Below are 22,902 nucleotides of genomic sequence, written 5' to 3'. Positions count from 1 at the left end.
GCGAAACTACGGCGAGTAGATCGGCTACGATACGCCCTGGAGCTTATGCTTCAGTATGGATCAATCAGCGCACCGGGAGCTGACACTAGAGGTTAACTCCACAATACGCGTTTGGTATGTTTCTTTTTTTTATTATGTTATTATTATATTGTGTTATATTATTATATTATATAAGTATTATTATTATATTATATTATTTCAGGCCGTGTGCGTCGGGCACGCTGGAGATTCGGATGAGGGAGCCAGGCGCCGACACGACACGTGCGGAGATTTCTTTCCGTATGTTCGGGCTGGACGTCCACCTCTCCATGGAGGATTTTGCTGTGGCTCTAGGCTTATACAAAGAGGATGAGGTATGCCTCCCGATCTACACGCAGAGCATCCACCATATGCCGGACGACGACTTGCGGGTATGGTGGATCACCATCAGCGATCATCAGTTCGGTGATAGGGCCTTGGACACCAAGGCCAAGGTCTCGACCATTTGGGACCCGTTGCACAGGTACGTTCCTAAAGTGTACTATGTTATGTTATGTTATGTTATATTATGTTATATTATATTATTAAATTTTATTATATTATATTTTACAGGTATCTGCACAAACTGATTGTGATGCCCGGTTTCGGGTTGCAATCAGGACGCGGAGCACTACAGCCTCCGGAACCTATTTTTTTATGTGTCTGCTGACCGGCACGGCTTGCAACCTCGCTAGGGGGTTTGCAGACTACTTTGTCAGCTATTACTACAGGCAGGCACCAGGGTTCTTGATGGGTGGCACGTACGTCACCCAGCTTGCAATCTCTATGGGCCATGGAGGCCTGGTGGACGGCCTGACTATCCCACCGACTTCTCCACGCCCGCTGGACCGCAGCCATTGCACCAGTATGCACATTGTGCATTCGTTTGACGGGCCCAAGTGGTAGTACAACCGACTGGTGGCCAGGGTGGGAGCAATTGCCCCTTACGTCCTGGTGTCTTTAGTCCAGCCTTCCCTGCTCGCGGCACCGGAGGTGCATATCGTCGATCAGCCTGTCGACACGGGGAAAGGGGGCGGCGGGGGTTTGGACAATAGTGGTGACGTATATGAGGTACATTTTAATATATTATCGTTTTACGGTTTCTTTTAATTCATCTGCTTATTAAACACATTTTTATTGTTTTGTTGTTAACCCTCGTCGCAGCACGTTCCATGTACATATCGCGCAATGCGTCTGGATCCCGCCACCGATGCCTGGTTACGGGCCGTTAAGAGCCGGTCGATGCGCATGCAGCAGGCGGTGCTACGACAGGAGCAAGGGATGATGCAGATGGCCTGCCAGATTAGCTGGATTGTTCACTATCTGGCGGCGCAGCACTCTGGAGAGCACTACCCTGTGCCCCCGCCACCCCCTCTCAGTTTTGACGGGGAGGCGAGCACGTCTGGCGTGAGATGCGGACAGGGCAATGACGTGGACGCCGACTGTGAGGGTTCGGGGGCCAGGCGCAGGGCAGACGATGACGCCGACGTTGGCGACGCGGCGTTCAGAGCCCCCGACGACTTTAACTTCACGGACTTTGTGTAGATTTTTATGTTTTATTTATTGTATTTACTTTTATTTGTATATTTTATGTATATATGTGTTAATTATTTTGACTGAACTTTTACCAAACGATCTGACTACTAGATTCAGTTATTTATTAATATTAAAAACAATTTATTATTTTATTAATATAATATAAAAAACTATTTATTTATTTTTATCATTAAAAACATAAAAAACAAAATGACACACAACTTTACATGAAGATTTTCAACTTACTCAATATGAACTGAATGTACTCACCACTTAAACAAGACAAAACTTTCGGGTTTCCATATTTTGACCCTATCGATGAATATTTAAGCTTGTCGGATTGTTGGGATGATGGTCACTTACCATTGCTTAGTGACAATGGATATTTGTTAAAGTGAAGACAACTATGGTTGGTGGTGGTGGCCGACGGTCAAGACAGTTGGAGTTTGAAGAAATCGAGAGGAGTTTCGAGATGCCGATAACGAAAGCAGCCAGGAAATTGAATGTTTGTTTGAAAATGTTTAAGAAAAGATGTAAGAAGCTTAACATAAAGAGATGGCCTCATAGAAAGCTTAAGAACATTAAGTCACTAATTCACTAATTCGTTTGGCAATGTCAATTTTCGCAAATAAGCCCTGCAACTGAACACCATTTGCCAAATTTCAAATCTCTAACAATGATAAAGGATAAAATACAATAATCCTTTATCGTATATTACGTACGCGACACTTCTAACCGTTGATTTTCAGAAACCCAAAATCACAATTACACTAATCCTTTTGTCGGAAAACTCAGCTCCGTTTCCGAACAAACCCACACCCAATCCTTATGCGAGCTCCGCCTTATCTCCAAAAACGACCCCGAAAGCCGCCCTTTAATCGCCGACGCCGGCGCCAATCTGCTCGCCAGCGACATCAACAAATTGAAATTGAAGCCAATTGATCGGTTAATCTTTGAAATCGATTCAATTAATCATTAATTTGAAGTTTCAATCGATCTATTTTGAGTTCTGGATGATGGGTTTTTGACATTAAACGTTTAAGATTTGAACGTATTAGTAGAACGTATTAGCAGAAAGTATTAGCAGAACGTATTAGAAGAACGTATTAGCAGAAAGTATTAGCAGAACGTATTAGCAGAACGTATTAGGGTTTGAGGTTTTATTTGCAGTTATCATCTAATACTCGTTTGCTAATACGTTTTGGTAAAACATTTTTTTAATACGTTTCTGTTTGAAAACGTTTGGGATCATCTAATACTTGTTTGCTAATACGTTTTGGTAAAACGTTTTTCTAATACGTTTCTGTTTGAACACCCCAACAAAATTGCTTTTTACATAATCTCAGTTGAACTAATATGCTCGTCTACACACAGCGAAAATCAAATCGGCGTATGCAACTAAAGAATCTCATAATACGTTCCTTTAAACATAAACCTCTACCTATAAACAGAAACGTATTATAATTACCTGATTTTGCAGTTTTTGTGGTCTGTCGTTGTTAATTTTCGACCTACGTTCCTTGTTCACCTTAGTAATCCGAACGTTTGACGTAGGGTTTGCTTTCGACTGTCGATTGACCTCCATTTTGTATGTAATGGAGGAATTTTGAAGAACAGAGATTTAGTTTTTGATTGCCGGATTTGAGGGAATTTTGAAGAATAGAGATTTGGGGAATTGAAGAATAGATTTAATCGAGTATACTTGGACGTTCTAGACGGAAATGCCCTTTTGATAACCGGCGTATAGTATTGTATAATTGTATTTAATAATTTAATCGCATATAATTCTACGTTCTGGATCCTCGCGTACCTAATGTACGATAGTGTATTAGCGTACGTTAACCGCCCCCCTCTAACAATAATAGGTCACTTACCATTACTTAGGGACAATGGATATGTGTTGAAGTAAAGACAACTATGGTTAGTGGTAGTGGCCGACGGTCAAGACAGTTGGAATTTGAAAGAAATCGAGAGGAGTTTCGAGATGCCGATAACGAAAGCAGCCAAGAAATTGAATGTTTGTTTGACAATGTTTAAGAAAAGATGTAGGGAGCTTAACATAAAGAGATGGCCTCATAGAAAGCTTAAGAACATTAAGTCACTAATTAACTAATTCGTTTGGCAATGTCAATTTCTAAATAAGCTCTGCAACTGAACGCCCTTTGCCAAATTTCAAACCTCTAAGAATAATAAATAAATAAATAATGATAAATAACAATAATAATAACAAAAGAAAAGAACCAAAGAAAAAAAAAACATAATAAGACAAATTTTATGGGTTTTTCTAGAAAACCCATCAATACGTCACGTATAAGGTTATACGCGACGTATTAGTCGGTTTTTTAGCGAAAAGGGGTGGTGTCCCTAGAAATCCCGATTATTTATCTAATCTAATTCTATATGTATGTATATCATTCCATTAATAATACACTCATTATTAAATATTTATATTCTAACTTGAATTCGTATTTGATTTCATAACACTGACAAATGACAATTCGGTTATTTTATGAGGTGCTAAAAAAATCATTAATCAAATATAAATTAGTGATGAACATCCATCACTTTTGGTCGGATGCCAGTCACCTCCAATTGACAAGATAGATATTTTGTGATTAAATTTTATTTCAAAAATTTTATATCACCCCCCAACATAAATTATCGGTCAAACCAAGCGCCACGTTAGCAATTAAATTGATAACGGTGGGCCCACCTACCACGTAAGCAGCACAATAATTCACAAACATAAGACCTGCCAAAAGGGCTTTTCCAGTTAATCATTTATTTTCCACTTGTACCAAAATGGCAAAATATAATAATTGTTTTTACTTATTTTGCACCCTTACTTTGATTATTATGAACAACATGGTCCTTCATGTTTTGAATGGTGTCACAAGAACCTCAAAATTCACACTTAAAAGTATGCAAAGAATTTAACACCACTAGTCGATGTGTGTACACGAGCTCAAGATTTTGTAAAAATAAAGTGTTTCATACAAAGTTCAATGACCTGCTAACACAAAGCGTGAAATAGGGACAATTATGTATGAAAAACAAAAATAGGATGATAAGAAAAACTCAAGCCCTACGGGTATACCCAAAGCATCCAAGACAGGTATGCCTGAAGACCGACGAGTAGGGCTATAAACAAACCGGACGGGATACCTTGTTTGTGTTTGTTCGTTAAGCTTTTGTTGGACGAGCAGGCGGTTCATGAATAGTTTCCCGAACGAAATTTGTACCCGTGTTTGTTCGTTAAGGAATTAAGATTGTCTGTGTGCTTATACAAGTATCCGTATCCGTTTATTAATTTTGCAAACGGATGCAAAAGGACACTAACAAACTCTAACAAATATAACTGGACATTAATGGACATTAACGGACACAGACGAACGTATATTAATTTGAGAATGATAATCACTAAATCAGCATATAATCACCTTAAAAATCCGTAAGTCCACTACCTAAAATTCAAACAAAGCTTAGCATAATGATCAATAAACAGTAAAAAAAATGTACTTTAAAACCTAACGAGAAATTTTAACTAGACACCCGTCAAAAGCTTGGCGCGTATTGGGCCAGTATAAACCATTTTACACGCGTGTATGAGACTGGGATTAGCAATACCTGGGCCGAACCTCGGCCAATTACCATCCCTATGCATGCTCTGCATGTCGCTAATAGATAGAGATTTAGACACTTAACTCACGAGCTCAAAATTTGAGTGAAAGTGCATCCGATCGGATATATGAACAGTGAACTCACTCCAAACACGGTTGTATTTCAAGATTTTCATATTTATGTAGGAAACATTTATACATGCAAAGTTAATATTTTTAAGCTATAAATTGGATGAGGCTCAATGATAAAGCACTCACTTTACTAGTGAAAGGTAGGGGGTTTAAACCTCACTATCACCAATTTATATGGGAGATATGAGGGATGACCCTGGCTTGCCAGGGTTCGAGTCCTGATCTCACCCGGTTTTATTGGCTCATCGTTGTCGTGCTGTTGGCGGGCGTGGGGGTCGGGTTTTATCCGGGGAATCCCTCAATAGGTGGACTGCTTGGGGCTCCATCCGTTCGGGCTCGTGACCGGCTCGGGCTACCTTTAGCCAATGGGGGCAGCGTACGAAGTACCCAGCGTTACTTAGTTGGTCATTCCAAAAAAATATATATATGTTAAAGCCATTTTATTTTAAATATATCTAGTTTATGTATGACTTGTATGATGAAGTGAAATAGGAATTGTTAAAGGACCGAAATTCATATATTTGGTCGCAATAGTTTACCTTGTTTAAAAAGTTATAAGTTTGACCGGATTGTCAAACATGTCTAGATAACGAATGTGATTTGATATAACGAATTTGATTTGGTCTTGAGCTAAGGTTTGTTATGATCTTGTTATATATTCGTAATTATAAGGCGTTGTGGTTTAACTAGCATGTGTTAATTAAAGCGTCACATAGACGGTGAGGTTTTAAACAGCTCAACATTAACTTAGGCGTTGTGGGCTAACTAACTAGTTATGGGATAGAGGAAATAAAGAAACAATAAAAAAAAGAAAAAAGAAAAGTTTAATTGTTGTTTGAATTGGCCTCACGCATTAATCATTTATAATGCTAGTTATTTGGTTACTGCCCCTCCCTTAACGCTGACACATTCACACCCTGGGGGTTTGGGGGGGGGGGGGGGGGTAAACCAGTGTTAACGTGCTGATTTGACATAGAAAACGCCCTAGGCGTTAATGGACAACACATACTTTAATGGTTATAGATTAAAATGATTGTATTTAGTATTATCTAGAAATCAGGTTTGGTTATACCTTTTTAATTTGTTAAAAGTTATAAATAAACTGCTTGCTTAACTTTTTTTTTTCCTTTATCAATATTCCGAATACAATTTTTTTTATTGAAAACAGAATTATATTTAAATATTATTTTTTTGGTAACGTAAATTGGGATCAACATTTTTTATCGAGTATCAGTCGTGTAACGATACCGATCAAACAACATTCTGGCGTCGGTATTCATTTTATGGTTTCAATTTCAATCAAGAGCTGGGTTCGTTTATTTTTTTGGTATTCTTACACTACCTCTCAGAATTGGTGTTGTAACGACATAATCGGTATGGTGTTCGGTTCGTGTTTTTATTCATTCTGGGTTTCGGTATTCTAGTACCATATCAATTTTGAAGTTGTATTCAAAATAAGGTAATTTTTGTATCGGTGGAATATAATACACACTTTGACTTTCTGATCACGACGATGAAAACCATGTATCTAGTTTTTTATTTACGTTTATTTTACTAATATGTTTGGTAATTGTATTAAAATTGTTGATATTCTGTTGATTATTATTATTTACAAACATTTTAGGTAATTGTATTAAAATTGTTCATATGCCGTTGATTATTATTAATATTGTGTTAATGAAAGCTCAGAATACTTGGGACAAATTAAGTATCTTTTAGTTACACGGGAGCGCTTTTCCGCGTCAACACCCGGATGAAACTACTTACTATATCAGTTAAAACTTTTACAATTTCTACATAGAGTAGTTTTGGAATAACCATCTACTTTGGTCAAAAGAATGTAGCTCCATTTACAAACTCTCTAAGATGATGAGAATCCATAAAATCATGGGCGCGCTTTTACTAAGTTCGAACCTATGTCTTTCCATTAATTCAATGCTTATGGCTTAAGAAACTAGTATTGTCACCTTGAAGGCACGGAAAAAACTCCTTTTTGTTCAACTCAATCTTTTTGCCACATCATTGATGCAATCACTTGTTTCTTCTTAACTGGTGTTGCCGCGAGTTATTCAACTTAACATGTATTCAAGTTGTTAGTACTGTTCAATACCATCTAATTACCTTCAACCTGATTAAGTAATCAACATCATTGTATTCAATGACAAATCCCTTGTGAGGATCATTAGATAAGAGCATCTAGAGTCCAAGATTCGTTTTATCTTTTGAGACTTTAAATATGTGACCACTAGACATTATATGGGTCCACTATCATAACCATTTGAGAAGGCATCTGAATTATGTGGTTTGTTTGGTTCCAAGAATTCAAGTATCCCAAAGCATCCTCTATGGACAATCTCCTCACAACCATACATTAAAATATCACAAAGTACTTGTATTGATTAAGATAGAGAAACAATAAAAATAGTTGCACGATCATCCTTATCTACTTAACTTCAATATTCTCCAAACTAAATTCATTTATGTGATCGTTAAGGTATTCATGTGGCACCATCTAAAATGTGTAGAATCTCTTATTAGGGTATATGTGATTTGCATGGGACCATGCCATGGGCAAGCCCACCACGTTGGACCAAGTGGCTCTAAACGACCATAATTTCTTTTGAAAGTTCATAAGAAATTATCACCAAACACAAGGTTAGTACACTCTTAACACTTTCTTTTACCTAATTAAATATTTCAAGCTCACCATCTTGGACCATATGGCTGTAGCCACCATTACTTTTGAAAGCTCATGAAGAAATTACCACCAAACTCAAAATCTTATTAATATATTAAAGCAAGATGATTATCTCCACATGTTCTTATCCTAGCTTATTCACATAGGATTTCATGTAATCACATTTTCATATCAATAATTTTCACATATTCACAATTATTTTTAATCTACTAAATTAAAATCAGCATTCCAATTTAATTCAATTAAATCTATTTATTCAAATTAATGCAATTAACTCAATGATTAAGTCTATTTATTCCAATTAATAACCACCATGTCAAATGTATGCCTTTCTTTTTAAGTTTCTGTTTCATTTAAATCTATTTATTCAAATTAATGCATTTAACTCCATGATTAAGTCTATTTATTCTAATTAATAACCACCTTATCAATGATTTAATTTACTCTTGAGGAAAGAAAAAGAGCCGGTAAGTGGTGATCAAACCGAATGTTCTTTAAGTTTTATTTATTTATTTATTAAGAAATGACATGAAAAATGCTATAAAAATATAGATATCTCTGAAAATTATTTATAAAAAACACTCTAAAAGAAAAAAACGTTCTTTTAGAACAATTAGGAACATTTAAAAAAAATAAAGTTGTTTACAAAGAGATTTTCGAAAACTTAATGTGATACAGTTTAAAGCTGGTATGTATTTGTAAACTTAGTTTTCAATTAATATTACAAAATCTTTTACTAATATGTGTTTTTTATTTTTTTTCAGGTTTAATGGTTCATTTATGTTATATTATTTCTTATCATTGTATTGTTTATTTATAAAGTATTTTCTTATTATTTTATATACATAATTTAACACCTTTTGTAACATCTGAGTGTAAAAAAACTTATGTCAAATATTTGTGTTGACTGAATACGTAGTTTATATTTTATATTGTTCGTTGAAATGTTTTCCACCCGTGTGTAACACGGGCTATTATCCTAGTGTGTACACTATAAAAGTACTATACCTAACTTTAATAAATATTATTTACTATAAATATCCCCTTTGTATTAATTATTGTGCTTACGTATACTTTAGTTTTTTTTGGTGTTGTTTGTTGGGTCTAGCTTCTTGCTAGTATATCTCCGTTCTTAAAAAGAACGTAAACCTTTATGTCATCATATGGTGACTATGCTGTAAATCCTTTTTGTGAGAAATAATATTTTTTGTAAAATAACAAGAAAAATAATTAAAATACAATATCTACTCATCTATGTTGTATTATAAAATAACACAAAACAAATTGTTTATATAACCAACACATGTGTTGGATGTGTAAGTTGTGCATCATATGCATGCATTATTTCTTACAAATAAGCAATGTTTTTATAACTGGACCGGACACCGAACCGGACAGTCAACCGGTTCACCAGTCGAATCGGTTGGACCGGCTGAACAAATTTAGTCAAAAAAAATACGGGTCATGCTGGAAAAATGATTTTTCAAAAAAAAAATATTTTTTTTCCATTGAAAACCGGTTCAACAGGTCCGGTTTTCCGGTTCGACCGGTCAAACCGGTTCAGACCGGCCGGTTCTCTTACAGCCGAGCGAGTATATAGAACCGGACCGGTCAGTTGACCGAATCCCGATCAGTTGACCGAATCCCGGTCAGACCGGTTCGATCGGCCGGTCACAACAACAATGCAAATAAGCTACACGTGTATGTAAATTTCTATAAGTGAAAAAAAACACATGAACCAATAAGGGCGCTCTCATTTCATGAATTTATAGATATTGCAATTTAAATCCCTTGATATGGCATGTTCAGTTAGATAGAGAAGGAATTGAAACTTGAAACTAATTCAATCAAATCCTATGCTCATTGTCTATGCTCATTGTAATTCAAGAATCCTTTCACTTTCAAAAGAAAAATTAAAAAATAGCTCAATTTGGTTTGGATCGAAAGGTGTCAGGCCGAAAATTGTTCCTATCAGGAAGGGGTTCATGACAACATAAGTTTGGGTCAGAACAAGTTTCAGATTAGAACAGTTTCGAGTCGGAATAGGTTTCAGATCAGCAAGGGTTTCAGATTTCAATTCACAATTCATTTTGACGTACCCCATCTTGACCTGCCCGTTCTCACCTGAAACTCATCCTGTCCCAAACCGACCAACTCTTTCTTTAATTGACTCGTTCCAACTCTAACCCGAACCCGCCCAACTAAATCCCTTTGCCAGTTATAATCGAAAAGGAGAAGTGGAGGGGAATTTAAATTCCATCAAAAAGTTTACCAACCAAACATATTATATTATGAATTTATCAAAAGAATCCATTCCCGTTCCAATTCAAAATCAACTTCAACAATGCGTATAGAAGAAGAGGGAGTATTGTTGTAAGATAATAAGAAGATAAGGGGTGGAAATCAAATGGCCGCATTTTCTCTTGTATTTGTTTTGCTGATGAATTATTAAACAAACGCGAGAGAGAGAGAGAAAGCATCATCATATTGATATCATAACATTACAACCAACACGGCTCCCTCCATACAACCGCCACAAATCAACAACCCTTAGCTTTTCCATTCCAATCCCCTTCATCATCGTTTGCAGATTCTGGTATTCATCTTTTTATTATTCAATTATGCCATACGATTATTGATTCTTATTCAATTTCAGATCTTGCTTCTAATAATTAATAATAATATTACATACATAGATATGTGGCAACAGGATGATGATAAACTTGATTACGTGTATTGTTAATTTTGTCATCTAATTAGCTATTGTGTTAATTGATTTATTATTATTGGAAGATGACTTTCATTTTGTTGTATTTATGTTTCCAGTTTCATTAATCTATCTTGGAAAAAGTTAGTTTTTAGGGTTTTGACTTTAGGCTAGTTCTGTTCTGACACAGACCCACGGATTGGGCTTGAGCTTCGTCATACTTACTTGTTAATAGCCATGATAGCGAGCGCTGTAGGCGCTCAATCTATTTAGTTATATATCTGCTATTGCTATGTGTTTAATCACATTTCTTATTTATCATGTTTAAGTGCATCGACAGGTGAAATGGCGGTGGCGTTTTCACAGTTTTCATGGTGGTTGTGGAGCGGAAAGCATCAAGATACAAAGATCCACAACAGGCCCTCCAAGAATTCATCAACACCATCTGACATAAACATGTTGGAGTTTGACAACTTAAAGTTCTCATCAGTAAACGTGGCATCATCCACCTCTAAAAGGGTTAAACGAAAATGGCAGAGTCGAAGAGAACGCAAGGTTGATAAAGAATATGATGTGGTGTTGGTTCCGTCTGATGGTGGCTGTTTATCTGGATCCGAATCGGATGACTCTGACTGGTCAATTGGATGGTTAGAACCACATGGTGCTGGTTTTTGCAGAGATGACGATGATGATGATGATGATTCAGATGATAGTTTTGCTGTGCTGGTGCCATGCTATGGTCGTGGTCGGAGTGATGCTATTAATGCAAAGAAATCTCCAACCGGCAAGTTTGATATTGCGGTTGGACACGTGCCAGACATTTATTCCGCCGGTTAGTTTTCTTATTCATGATTCTGCCATAAAGATTAGGTGCATATAATTGTGTTATATTTCAGTCAGTTAGCATAACAAAATTATAATCAAACAATTAAGAGTACATTATTAACTCATATATATAAATGGTAAATAAGAAATTTGTTAGATAACTTAGATTATAAGTATTATTTTCTAAGTTACTAATTTGTGAACTTACATATTAACTCATATATATAAACGTCACATGCTTTGCGTATACACGCAACATATCTATATTAGTACTTTGTTTACGTCCCCTCATTAACTTCATTTATGCTCATTCGCTTACGTTCATTTATGTTTGTTAATTTACGCTTGCTTAAATTGTTTAGGCTATGAAATTTAGTCTAGTTTTAATAACTTTTTGGACACAACATATTGCTGTTTCATGTTTACTTTTAATTGGTTTTTGCCAGCTTATGTTCGGTCATCTATGTTTATTTGTTTACCTTCGTGAATCGTTTGTTTATACTATTAATGAACGAACATAAACGAACACGAACACTTCATTTTCTTAACGAACACGGACAATAAAAACATTGTTTTATAGTTCGTGTTCAATCGTTTGTTCTGTTAAAAGTTAAACGAATGAACACGACCATGCTTCGTTCATGTTCGTTTGGTTCGTTTATAAGCCCAACTACAAAACCTGTTTTAAGTAGAGAACTGCAAGAACCGCATATCTGACTTCGTGTTTCATGAATCCATTTTAAGGGAGATTTAGTGGTAAATTAAGACTGGGTAGGGGCAAAACAGGACACACTTTGTAATGTGGTGCTCATAACAAGTGCATCAAGACATCTTTATCAAAAGTCAGATATTATTTTAATAACATAGTTTTCATATTATATGAACAAATGGGACCATTGTTTGTTTGCAGAGAGTGAAGCTTACATGGAACAATGGCTGTCATCCCTACAGCACAACTGAGCTGTCTACGTTAGCCCATTAACTGTAAATATGTATCTATATGTAAAAAGATATTGGTTTAGTTTATGTGGTGGTGGTGGTGGTGGTGCTGCTACTACTAACTATTATTATTTCGGGTTTAAAATGATTATTATTCATGACGACAAGAAACAGATCAGTGTACCAGGAATACTGAAGCTGTTAAGAGGCGGGCAAAAATGAGTTGAAGATTGGCTCGTTTTGTCTTCAGATTAGCATTGGTCTGGTAGAAGAATCAACTGGAGTAAATTAAAATTTGTTGGGTAGTATGTGATGTGATGTAAAATATTTGTATGATGTATATATGCATGGAAGTGAGGGTGAAAAGAAAAGCAATTTCTAAAAAAAAAAAAAAAAACTACTGATAACAATTCTTGTAAATTTGATTCTAAACTGAATGCATCGTGTCTTTTATGTAAAGCTTTAGTTGTCCCTGTGGTTTTTATTATTTAATATAACATATTGGGAATGTAAGGTTGTATCGTAGATGCACAAAACCGGGTTTTGGCCACAATCTGGTTTGGTTTCTGACAGAGTCGATTTTAGCCCATACTGGTTGATGTGTAAAAAGATTCGGTTTGGTTTGAAACTGGAGTTTATCTGGTTTGGCATGATTTTCACTGGTTCCAGCAGTTTTAATGCAGGAGCATACAAACCGCTGGTTTGGTTAGATTTGAAGCCAGTTTTATTCAAACCGGTTTTAAAATCAGTCTCGAATCTGTTTACTGACTGGTTCGGATGCGTACATCTATGGCTTTACCGTCGGGGCGGATAAGTGTGATTAGTCATTAGCATCTAAGGTGTACAAAACCAGTTCTATTTCTAAACTGGTTTTAGTTTGGGTCAATAAAAGTCAAAACAAAGTTTAAAATAAGATACGTATAAGAATTTAAAACCAAGTTTTGTAGAAAAAATGCTCACAACTAAAATGTTTATAAAACAAAAAGAAGACTTTGGATACTTTATAAAACAAGTAAAATTGTATTCTTTATGACTAGCCGGAAAACATCTTCACAACTTGTGTGGTCATGTCAGTGTTTGATACTTTGGTGCAAGTTGGCTCCTATTTATGTTTAGAGAGCTTCATTTTCAGGTTGGTTTGAAGGGTCGCGAGAATGATACTTTTCATGGGATTGTGACTTGCTTATTGGAGGATTCGGGAAGCTAGGAACAGCATTGTTCGTGGACAAAGAGGTCAAAAATGAAGAAATTATAGGTGATATCAAGTCGTTAGGGTTTTTTTTTGTTACAATGAATTGGTATAAGAAAAAAACAGATTTCCCATTAAAATGCAAAAGCTTCTTGACAACTTCTAACAAAACTGTATGCAACACACAACACACAAAACAAAACAAAAGCAGATAGACTTCAGATTCCTACAAAACTGAACACAACACCCAACAAACAACAAAATAACCCATCTTTCATAACTCCTCATTCTCAGGAATACCCATAACCACAGCGCTTTCTGATGCAGCCTTTTCCACTACTGTAACACCATTTGTTTCTTGCCCAGCATTGCTGACTGGATTTAACGGGCCCACATGGTCGAGAGGGCGTGAGGAGGTGTTTGGTGAATGCAGATCACGGAAACTGGAAACATTTGTTTTAATGTGAATGGCAGACTTTAGCTGCTGCTTCAGTATAGCTGCAGCAGCCGACGGGGTAGCAATGCGGGCCCCAGCAGCAACTGCAGCAGCCTTTACGGGATCTGGCCCGTTAACAAGAGTTCTCGGTGATGTTTTAGGTAGGATTTTTGGAAATGTTTTTGTTGGGGCACAAGGGTCTTCATTGGACTGATCTTGAAGAGTGGTGGGACCCGAAGAAGTGTCCGGCATGATAGGACGCATGGAAGTGATACTAGTGATGCCCGATTTTGTCCTACCTGTTTTAGATTACAATCCGAGATCATATCAGTACGGGCCTGGGTGTCAACTGTGCCAAATTTACGAGTTGAATTAACATGACCCGTGTTTTTATTTGTGTCAAAAACATCAACCCTTACCCGCACACGCTTAGAATCATGTAATCTGCCTGTCTGACACGTTTGGATAAACGTGTCAACGGGTTGGTGAGTGATAACCAAGTAGTAAATGTGGTAATTGAGTTGGCGGGTTGTAAAAAGTAGGCTAAACGGATTAGGGGGATGATCTGTTTAACTAAACGGGTTAAACAAGTCAATTTGAACATAAACCATTTAACCCATTTTAGATATATGGTCAAATGGGTTGGCAGGTGTTGTATACTTGTCAATTAAATTGGTGAGTTGCAAAAAAATGAGTTATCTGAACAGGTTGGCGGGTTGACTTGTTCAAAAACGGGTTAAGCATAACCACCCGAACACCGCTCATTCAATTAAACAGGTCAAACAAAACATGACCCGTTTCTTAAACGGCTTAGTGGGTCAACCTATTTAACTAAATAGGTTAAACGTAATAACCCAAACAGGACTTACCCGCACCCGTTTTTATTTGTGTCAAAAACATCAACCCTTACCCGCACACGCTTAGAATCATGTAATCTGCCTGTCTGACACGTTTGGATAAACGTGTCAACGGGTTGGTGAGTGATAACCAAGTAGTAAATGTGGTAATTGAGTTGGCGGGTTGTAAAAAGTAGGCTAAACGGATTAGGGGGATGATCTGTTTAACTAAACGGGTTAAACAAGTCAATTTGAACATAAACCATTTAACCCATTTTAGATATATGGTCAAATGGGTTGGCAGGTGTTGTATACTTGTCAATTAAATTGGTGAGTTGCAAAAAAATGAGTTATCTGAACAGGTTGGCGGGTTGACTTGTTCAAAAACGGGTTAAGCATAACCACCCGAACACCGCTCATTCAATTAAACAGGTCAAACAAAACATGACCCGTTTCTTAAACGGCTTAGTGGGTCAACCTATTTAACTAAATAGGTTAAACGTAATAACCCAAACAGGACTCATTAAATTAAATAGATCAACCAGAACACAATCCGCGTTTTCAACGAGGTAGTGGGTCAACCAGTTTTAACTATACATGTTATGCAGATCAACCCGAACATGACCAATTTAACTGAGCAGGCCAACCCGAACACGACCCACTTTTTAAACATGTCAGAAATGCCAACCCAAAACCTGATTAATATCGGGATTCGGGCCATGTCTGAAATTGCCACCCATAGTCAAAACGAGAAGGGTTGGGTTAAAACGCAAACACTTTTTGTTCAAACATCATCATTTATATAACACAATTTAGGAGGTTATACGCATCAAAACTATAACTTAAACAAATTTAACCCGTTCCCCTTTTAGATAATAGTGTTTTTAAAGGACCCGTTTAAGATAAAACTAAACCAAAGGTGAAAAATTTAATTAGATGGGTTCAACAAACATAAAAAAGTTTTACCAAGTGACGACGCCTTCAAACTATTGCCACCAGGTTGATCAAGAGCCATATTTAGTGCCCTCCGAGCAGCCAAGTGTACCTCGGAAAGTTGTGCTCCCGTCTTCACATTCGAGTTATTCGATTTATTCGGGTTATGTGGGTTGCCATCCCTACGCTTCTTAATAATATTCCACCTCTGCAGATGTTCATTATTTCATGATAAGCACAAAAGTCAAAAGGTTGACCGGTTAGTGGTACTAGATTAACTTCGAACTTACAAATTATTAAAAATTCTAAACTTCAATGAAATCTGAAATAATAATATAATATAAAATATTTTTGGTTACTAAAAATACTATAAAACAATTTCAAACTAAAGTTTCATATACTTTACAAGAAATATAATAATAACCTTTATTAAGCTTGAAAAGAATGCAAGGCACCAAGACACAAGTTTTTAAACTACTCTATTTATTTTATTATTTTCATGAGAATATGACAGTAAACAAATTGAATATGATAGTGTATATTGTTAAATCTAGTTAGCACATAATTTTCTTAAAAAATATATATCAAACTTTGAAATTTAACAGTTTACAACTTCAAGAAAATCTATTTTTAACAGTTTACAGTTTCCTTCACTTACTCTATTTATTATATTGCTTTCATGAAAAAAAAATATGAAAATAAACAAACTAAACAAATTTATATAAAAAAGCGAACCTGAGAAAGCTGTGAAGCAGTTCTATCACCCTTGAATTCTCCCTTTAAAATATTTGCCCAATTTCCTTCCCCACATTTCCGAACCGCTGCAAGCAACTCCATGTCCTCCGCCTCCGACCATGGTTTTCTTTTCCGGCGAGGCGGCAGGTTGCCTCCGCCGCCACCGCCGTTAGTTTTATCCAAATCTTCTGTAGATGTTGCAACAACTGACGGTGGTGGCAGTGGCTGCTTTTGCACACAAACCGGAACTGTAATGTTGATCCCTGTTAAACCACCACCAGGCTGTTGACTTTCTGACGAATTTATGGTTGACTTTGTGGGTATGTTTATCATCAATGGAGCCTCGATGGTCAGCCCCTTTTCTAAGCCCGAATCAGAAGCTAAGAGTACCTAAATGGAAAGTAGAGGGTCAAATATGGTTATAAAAGTTAAGTTATTTTGATTATAGTACATTACACTTTTAATCCTTTAGGTATATAGGAAATAACAGTGATTGTCCCTTTATGTTAATTTGTTTACACGTTTGTCCTATCCACTAACGAGAGCTATTTTTTTCCGTTAAGTTCAGTCATGTACATTACACATGAGAACAGTTTCGTTTTTTTACCCTTTTTGATGAAAGAAAAAAAGATCACATCTATTATGCAGATTGGGGCTTGCCTGTTTTCTTATATAATGTTTGTTTATTAGTTTTTAGTAAGCTAATAATAATATATTTATTTATTTATAATTTTTTTGTTGTGAAAGGGAAATAAAATAAGGGAAGAAAAAGACCACTTTGCCCTCACGTGAAGGTCACATGGCCTCATTTAACGTCTAAAATAGACTGGCTTAGGCAAAAGGATGAAATATGAAAAATTCTTAAAACATAAAGGACAATTACTGGTATCTCCTTAGTTTAAGGACGGAATCTGAAACTTGGTATAAACTTAAAGAACGAAAAGTATAATTTAATCTTTAAATTATTATATCATTTACTGGAAAATAATATAGGAGGTTTTATGCATTTAAAATACAATATGTTTGAATCTCAACATGTTTGACACGTTTGATTAATTTCCTTTAAAGCCAAAAGTTTAATTGACCTCTTGTGACCTGATAGAGATAAAACATAACCTCATTTGACGGATTCAAAAGTAAATTTTTTTTTTGCTTATTGTTTTACTACAGAAACAATGAACACATGACAAAAATTGTAAATGGGCAAACGGAAGTAATTAATATCATGTTGATAAGTATGTTAATATTATTTTATACCTTCACGCATGCGGTAGCCTCCATTGAAGCCTCGTTGTTAACAGGTGGAAAAGCTTCCAGCTCATATTCCAAATCACTGTCATCATCCTGCCAATTGGTATCTTAATTTTAATGAATAAAGACTTGATGTAAATTTAACAATTAGTGTGTAATAAAATATGTGATATGTGGTGATAACATTGGCATCCAATGGTCAAATAATTTATACCCAAGATTCGGTTAAGATCCGGAATGGTCATTAACAAATTACAAATAAAACCATCTATAAATTGTAAAAAAATCGAATCTTAAAACAACCTTAAAGACAGAGTGTCTAAGTGAAGTCGCTTAGATCCACATAATATTGTTATGCATATAATTAATTAATCCTCTTTGGTACATTAGTCTTATAAATACGAATGCAACATTTGTTGACTGCAAATACGTATAAAACTTTTCCAAAGAAATGTAGAAAGTAATCTAGTATGCATAAATTAATGGTGGCGAACAGCCGAACACAATTTAATCGAAAAAGTGAAAAACTAAGCATAAAATCTACCCAAAAACCACAAATAGGGAAAATCTAGGGTAAATCGTATAAAACCGTATACTATGATTCGTTGCCATCATGACTTAAAGGTATGTAACCCTAACATAAATAAGTAGACATTTACAAACTTCTAAAATCATCAAAGTATGTGATCTTAAATCATAACATGACATGAAATAATCAGGGTTGTCATGTCTGACTTGTTTAATAAACAAGTCATGTACTCATGTTCATGTTGACATGTTTAACCTGTTTAATTAAACAGCTAGAATAACAACTGATATTTTATAATATCAACCCACCAACCCGCTTACAACCTGCTTAGCCCATATAACATAACCTGCCAGCCCACTTACAAACCTTTTAAATACAACTTTATTATACAACTCATCTAGGGTTCATATAAATTCAACCCATTTATAACCTGTTTACTTACAACTTGATAATACAACCTGTCTAGGGTTCATACCAATTTGACCCGCTTAACCCATATTGTAATCACCAATTCATGTATGACCCATTTATTTACAACTTGATTATACAACCCATCTATGGCTCCTATATCAATTCAACTCGCATAACCCATATATTATAGCCCGCCAACCTATTTGATTACAACTTAATTATACAACAGGTTCATATCAATTTAACCGAAACGTACCAACGGTTTTGCCGAATCATCTAACTTTTCAACCAACTTATCGCGATAGGCCAAATGGCGCCAAAGCATTTGGTACTCCCTAGGGTTCGTTATACCGGTTTTCGTCCGCCTGACCAACAAACTCCAGTCAATTTTCACATCCTGCACCTGACTCACTTCTTGAAGCAAAGTGAACACAGTTGCAGCTGTGTACCTTCAAAACCCACAAAAATAAAACCTTTATTCAACAAAAAGACCTCACTTAACATCATAAAAACATCAAATTTAGCTTCCCAGATAAGATTTCACAACAAAACAATCAAAAAGGCATAATCTTGATCCCAAAAAGCAGTAAAAATTTGGAGGGAAAACAAAACCTTTGTAAGATGACAGACGCATCTTCTTCAGTGATGGTACCCTTCTTTGGATTCTTACCCATCTGTGATTCTGGAAATTGGAAACCAATCTGAAGGAATTGGATAAAAATTAGGGTTCTTGGTGTTTGGGGGATTGTGAAGGGTTTGTGTTTGAGAATGAAATTGGAAGAATTAATTGGATTTTGGAGAAGAAACGCCTCAACGGTAGGTTAAATAATTATTATTTTCATGCTATAAATAGAAAAGGGTAAACATTAATCTTGATATCTTTTATATTAAATGCTCAAATATGAAAATATCAAGCAAATCATTTTGTAAAAAAGATCTTCTAAAATACACAAACAAAACTAAATGTTACATATTTAAGGAAAAAAAAAGTATAATTTGCTAAAAATATTTGTTTAAGGTGGCTAATGACAATTCTAAATTTTATTGGAAGGCTACGTTTAGAATTGACAAGGAGAAAACATATGTGGATGTCATATGTATGCGGTAAGTAATTAACATTAAACGTTTCTAGCATATTTACAATCTTTATGATCAACACCGTTAACCTATTAAGTGCCATTGTTTAGCTTGAGCGAATTTCCTGATTTCTAGTACCATTTTTAACGTTTATGTGGTATTTGATCAAAACTCACAACTTATATACCTTTTTGATAAAAAAAAAAAAATAAACACTAGTCAAGAAAACTTAAGCATGATTAGTTAAAACCTATTAATATACTGAATTACATATAATGTTTCACAAAACAGACCTCATATTTTGGAAAACAAAAGGCACGTAAACTTAATACGCATAACCATGTTACAACCCTGGTAGAGTTTCCTAAAATTTTCTAAAGTCACACATTAAGCCGGCATAAATGTTGCAATAACAAAGCCACTAAAATGATGTATTAAATTAACCTAATTTTGCTTGGGGAACCCTAACACAAAATCAATATTTGCAATGGAGTGGGTGTAACTTTTAACAATAAGGAATTCTTTTATAATAAATACAAAACAATATGTTACCATAACAACTTGGATTTAACATATACCCTGGGAATGATTGGTTTTTGTGCATTGGGGAGATATGCTCGTGTGGTTAGAGATCTTGGCCATATTACACTTTATTAGTTGGCAGGTCCACTACGTGTGTCATTCTCGTTTTAACAATATATAAACACTTTCAACGTAATGTTCACATTAAGTTCATATACAGATGTAGAGACTGAATGTGAATTGATGGTGTGCCAAATCCATACAACTGTTTAAGATCAGTTCTTCGTATAATAAAGCACTAAAGACAACTAATACATGTATAATGTATTAATTCTCCTTATGGCAAAAAAAAAAAAACACAAACAAAAACAAAAACAAGATGCTATCTGAAAGAACCGAAGATGCAAAGTAGTGATGACTAAAGTCTTAAAACACTAAAGACAAAGATCGACAATAAGAACTACTAATATACAAAAACAATTGACGTTCAGTTATTAGTTGTTGGACTTATTCACTACTAGAAAAAATACCTTTAACGACACGCAATGCGTGTCATTAAAAGATACAGATGACACACAAATGTGTGTCAATGATAGCCTAGTCATAAAATGAACATGACATGCATCTGCGTGTCATGTTTTATGACACGCATTCATGACTCGCAATTACGACATATATATATGACATGCGTTTATGCGTGTCATGGTTTAGGTGTTTTAAAAAAATATATTTATTCATATATAATAAATATATTATTATTTAGTATTATTTTTTGAAATTACTCTACATTAATGACAACTAAATTCTCATGACACAAATAAAATGCATAAATAGAAAAACAATCTATTTCATAAATTAATCATCCTTAGTTAAATTTTACAAAGAGTACACTTTACAATTGGATTCCACAACAAAATAAACAAAATCAAACTCTATTGACCCATAATTATCTAATTGTCCTTCCTCATCATCCTAAAGGTTGTATATGATAATTTGTGTGTTAACCCTTATGAAAAAAATCAACCTGCAAGAAAATCATATAAATATAGAGATATTTAAATGAGCAAAATGGGTCTTTCAACTCCTAAAAAAACTTCATTATTAATGTGTAGGGTTACATTACCTGTTGTAGAAGAACAAAAATTGCAGTACCAATCACTGTAAACTTAGTGTTAGCACCCGTTTGAGGCTTCAACCTAAAATGGCACCCCTATATATTGGTAAACATAATAAAACACATAATATTAGTGGGTATTCATTTAAGATTGTAACAACCCAAAATTATATCAAACAAAAAATCATAGGTGAATATTATTTCTTCAATTCAACTAAACTATTATGTAAGAATATCAAAATTCTCAATGGGATTGACTCATTTCAAGTACATAGATCATTGCAAAAGCCCTAAAATTACCTCCAAATCTAAAAAAAATTATGTCATCACATATATGTACTGCAAGTAATAAAAAATATAAAGATGCGAGCGTACCAAAACACATTGATGCGGCGGGATTGATGTATCATGTGCCACTGCATTTTTGACATAATATTGAACGTACAATAGACTCCCATGGCGTACACATCTCTCGGGTGGCTTACCATACGCTAGGATGGGTGTCTGTACACCCCTTACAATTTCAAGCTGCCGTTTTTATGTTATTTTTGACCTGTTACCATTTATACAGTTCCTGCAAATTTCGTCATCCTACGAACCCACTTAAGAATAATATGTCACTAGCTTAAATCATATAAACAAACCTTTCATCAAAGTGAGCTAGATAATATCATAAATGTTACATATAACAAGTAAAATATACAATCTTTCATGAAATGTAGAATTTGGCAACTAATCCATCATATACGTAACTTAATTACTTAAGATCACAAAGCTTTTATGAAGTAAGCTTACATGAGTTTACTAGATCATAATGTTCACATAGATAAAATACTTAATAAAATTAACACTTTATCTCATATAAACCCCATTTGAAAAACACTTATACTTGTAACGGGTTAGACGATCTACACCCGCTCTATTGAAGTCACAATAATTCTAAATACAATCCCGTTATCCACTATATAAGGTTATAATAATCAAATCATTCTTTAAAGGCCCATGACCGCTTTATAAATATAAGTAATGAAAACATACTAATAAATCAAGTAACTTCTTAAAATGGGTGTAAGTAAACTTACATTAGTCCATAGATGTTCCATACCTTTGTTCTCCATTTTGAGTCGTTGCCTTGTAAGCTTCAACACACCTAGCTTAATTACAAGCCAAGATACCAGTACCACAATTAGGATGCATAATGTATAATCATTTCATCTCAATATTTGTATCCCTTTATGATAATCAACACCCTCATTGTTCAACTACAATCAAAACAATATGTTGTTTACTAATTCATCCGTTTGACCCGTTAGTGCATATACTTGCATATCTCATTTACAAGTATTATAAACACTTTGAACAAACTATAATAGATAAGCATAACAATTTAAAAC

The 22,902-nt window shown here is 35.0% G+C and overlaps 2 protein-coding genes across 2 annotated transcripts; one reads left to right on the top strand and one right to left on the bottom strand.

Annotated features, from left to right (window-relative positions):
* The first annotated feature begins 11,035 nt into the window (after nucleotides 1-11,035).
* Nucleotides 11,036-12,921, top strand: LOC143622090 (uncharacterized). Its single transcript, XM_077093331.1, has 2 exons — nucleotides 11,036-11,543; nucleotides 12,447-12,921. Exons 1-2 carry the CDS (start codon nucleotides 11,057-11,059, stop codon nucleotides 12,494-12,496), a joined length of 537 nt encoding a protein of 178 aa, XP_076949446.1. The 5' UTR covers nucleotides 11,036-11,056; the 3' UTR covers nucleotides 12,497-12,921.
* Nucleotides 12,922-13,938: 1,017 nt separating this feature from the next.
* LOC143622109 (uncharacterized) lies at nucleotides 13,939-19,476 on the bottom strand. The gene is made up of 6 exons (XM_077093349.1): nucleotides 19,408-19,476; nucleotides 19,052-19,244; nucleotides 17,862-17,948; nucleotides 16,605-16,994; nucleotides 15,903-16,077; nucleotides 13,939-14,399 (listed from the first exon to the last, which is right to left on the bottom strand). The coding sequence occupies exons 1-6, from the start codon at nucleotides 19,467-19,469 to the stop codon at nucleotides 13,939-13,941; spliced, it is 1,368 nt and encodes a 455-aa protein (XP_076949464.1). The 5' UTR covers nucleotides 19,470-19,476.
* Nucleotides 19,477-22,902: the final 3,426 nt, after the last annotated feature.

The sequence above is a fragment of the Bidens hawaiensis genome, unplaced genomic scaffold (assembly GCF_021521415.1).
Source record: "Bidens hawaiensis isolate Kalapana, Puna unplaced genomic scaffold, B.hawaiensis_p1.1 tig00003022_1, whole genome shotgun sequence".
Lineage (NCBI taxonomy): Eukaryota > Viridiplantae > Streptophyta > Magnoliopsida > Asterales > Asteraceae > Bidens > Bidens hawaiensis.
Note: the sequence above shows the minus strand (reverse complement) of the source record. Positions and strands in the feature narration are given on the sequence as shown.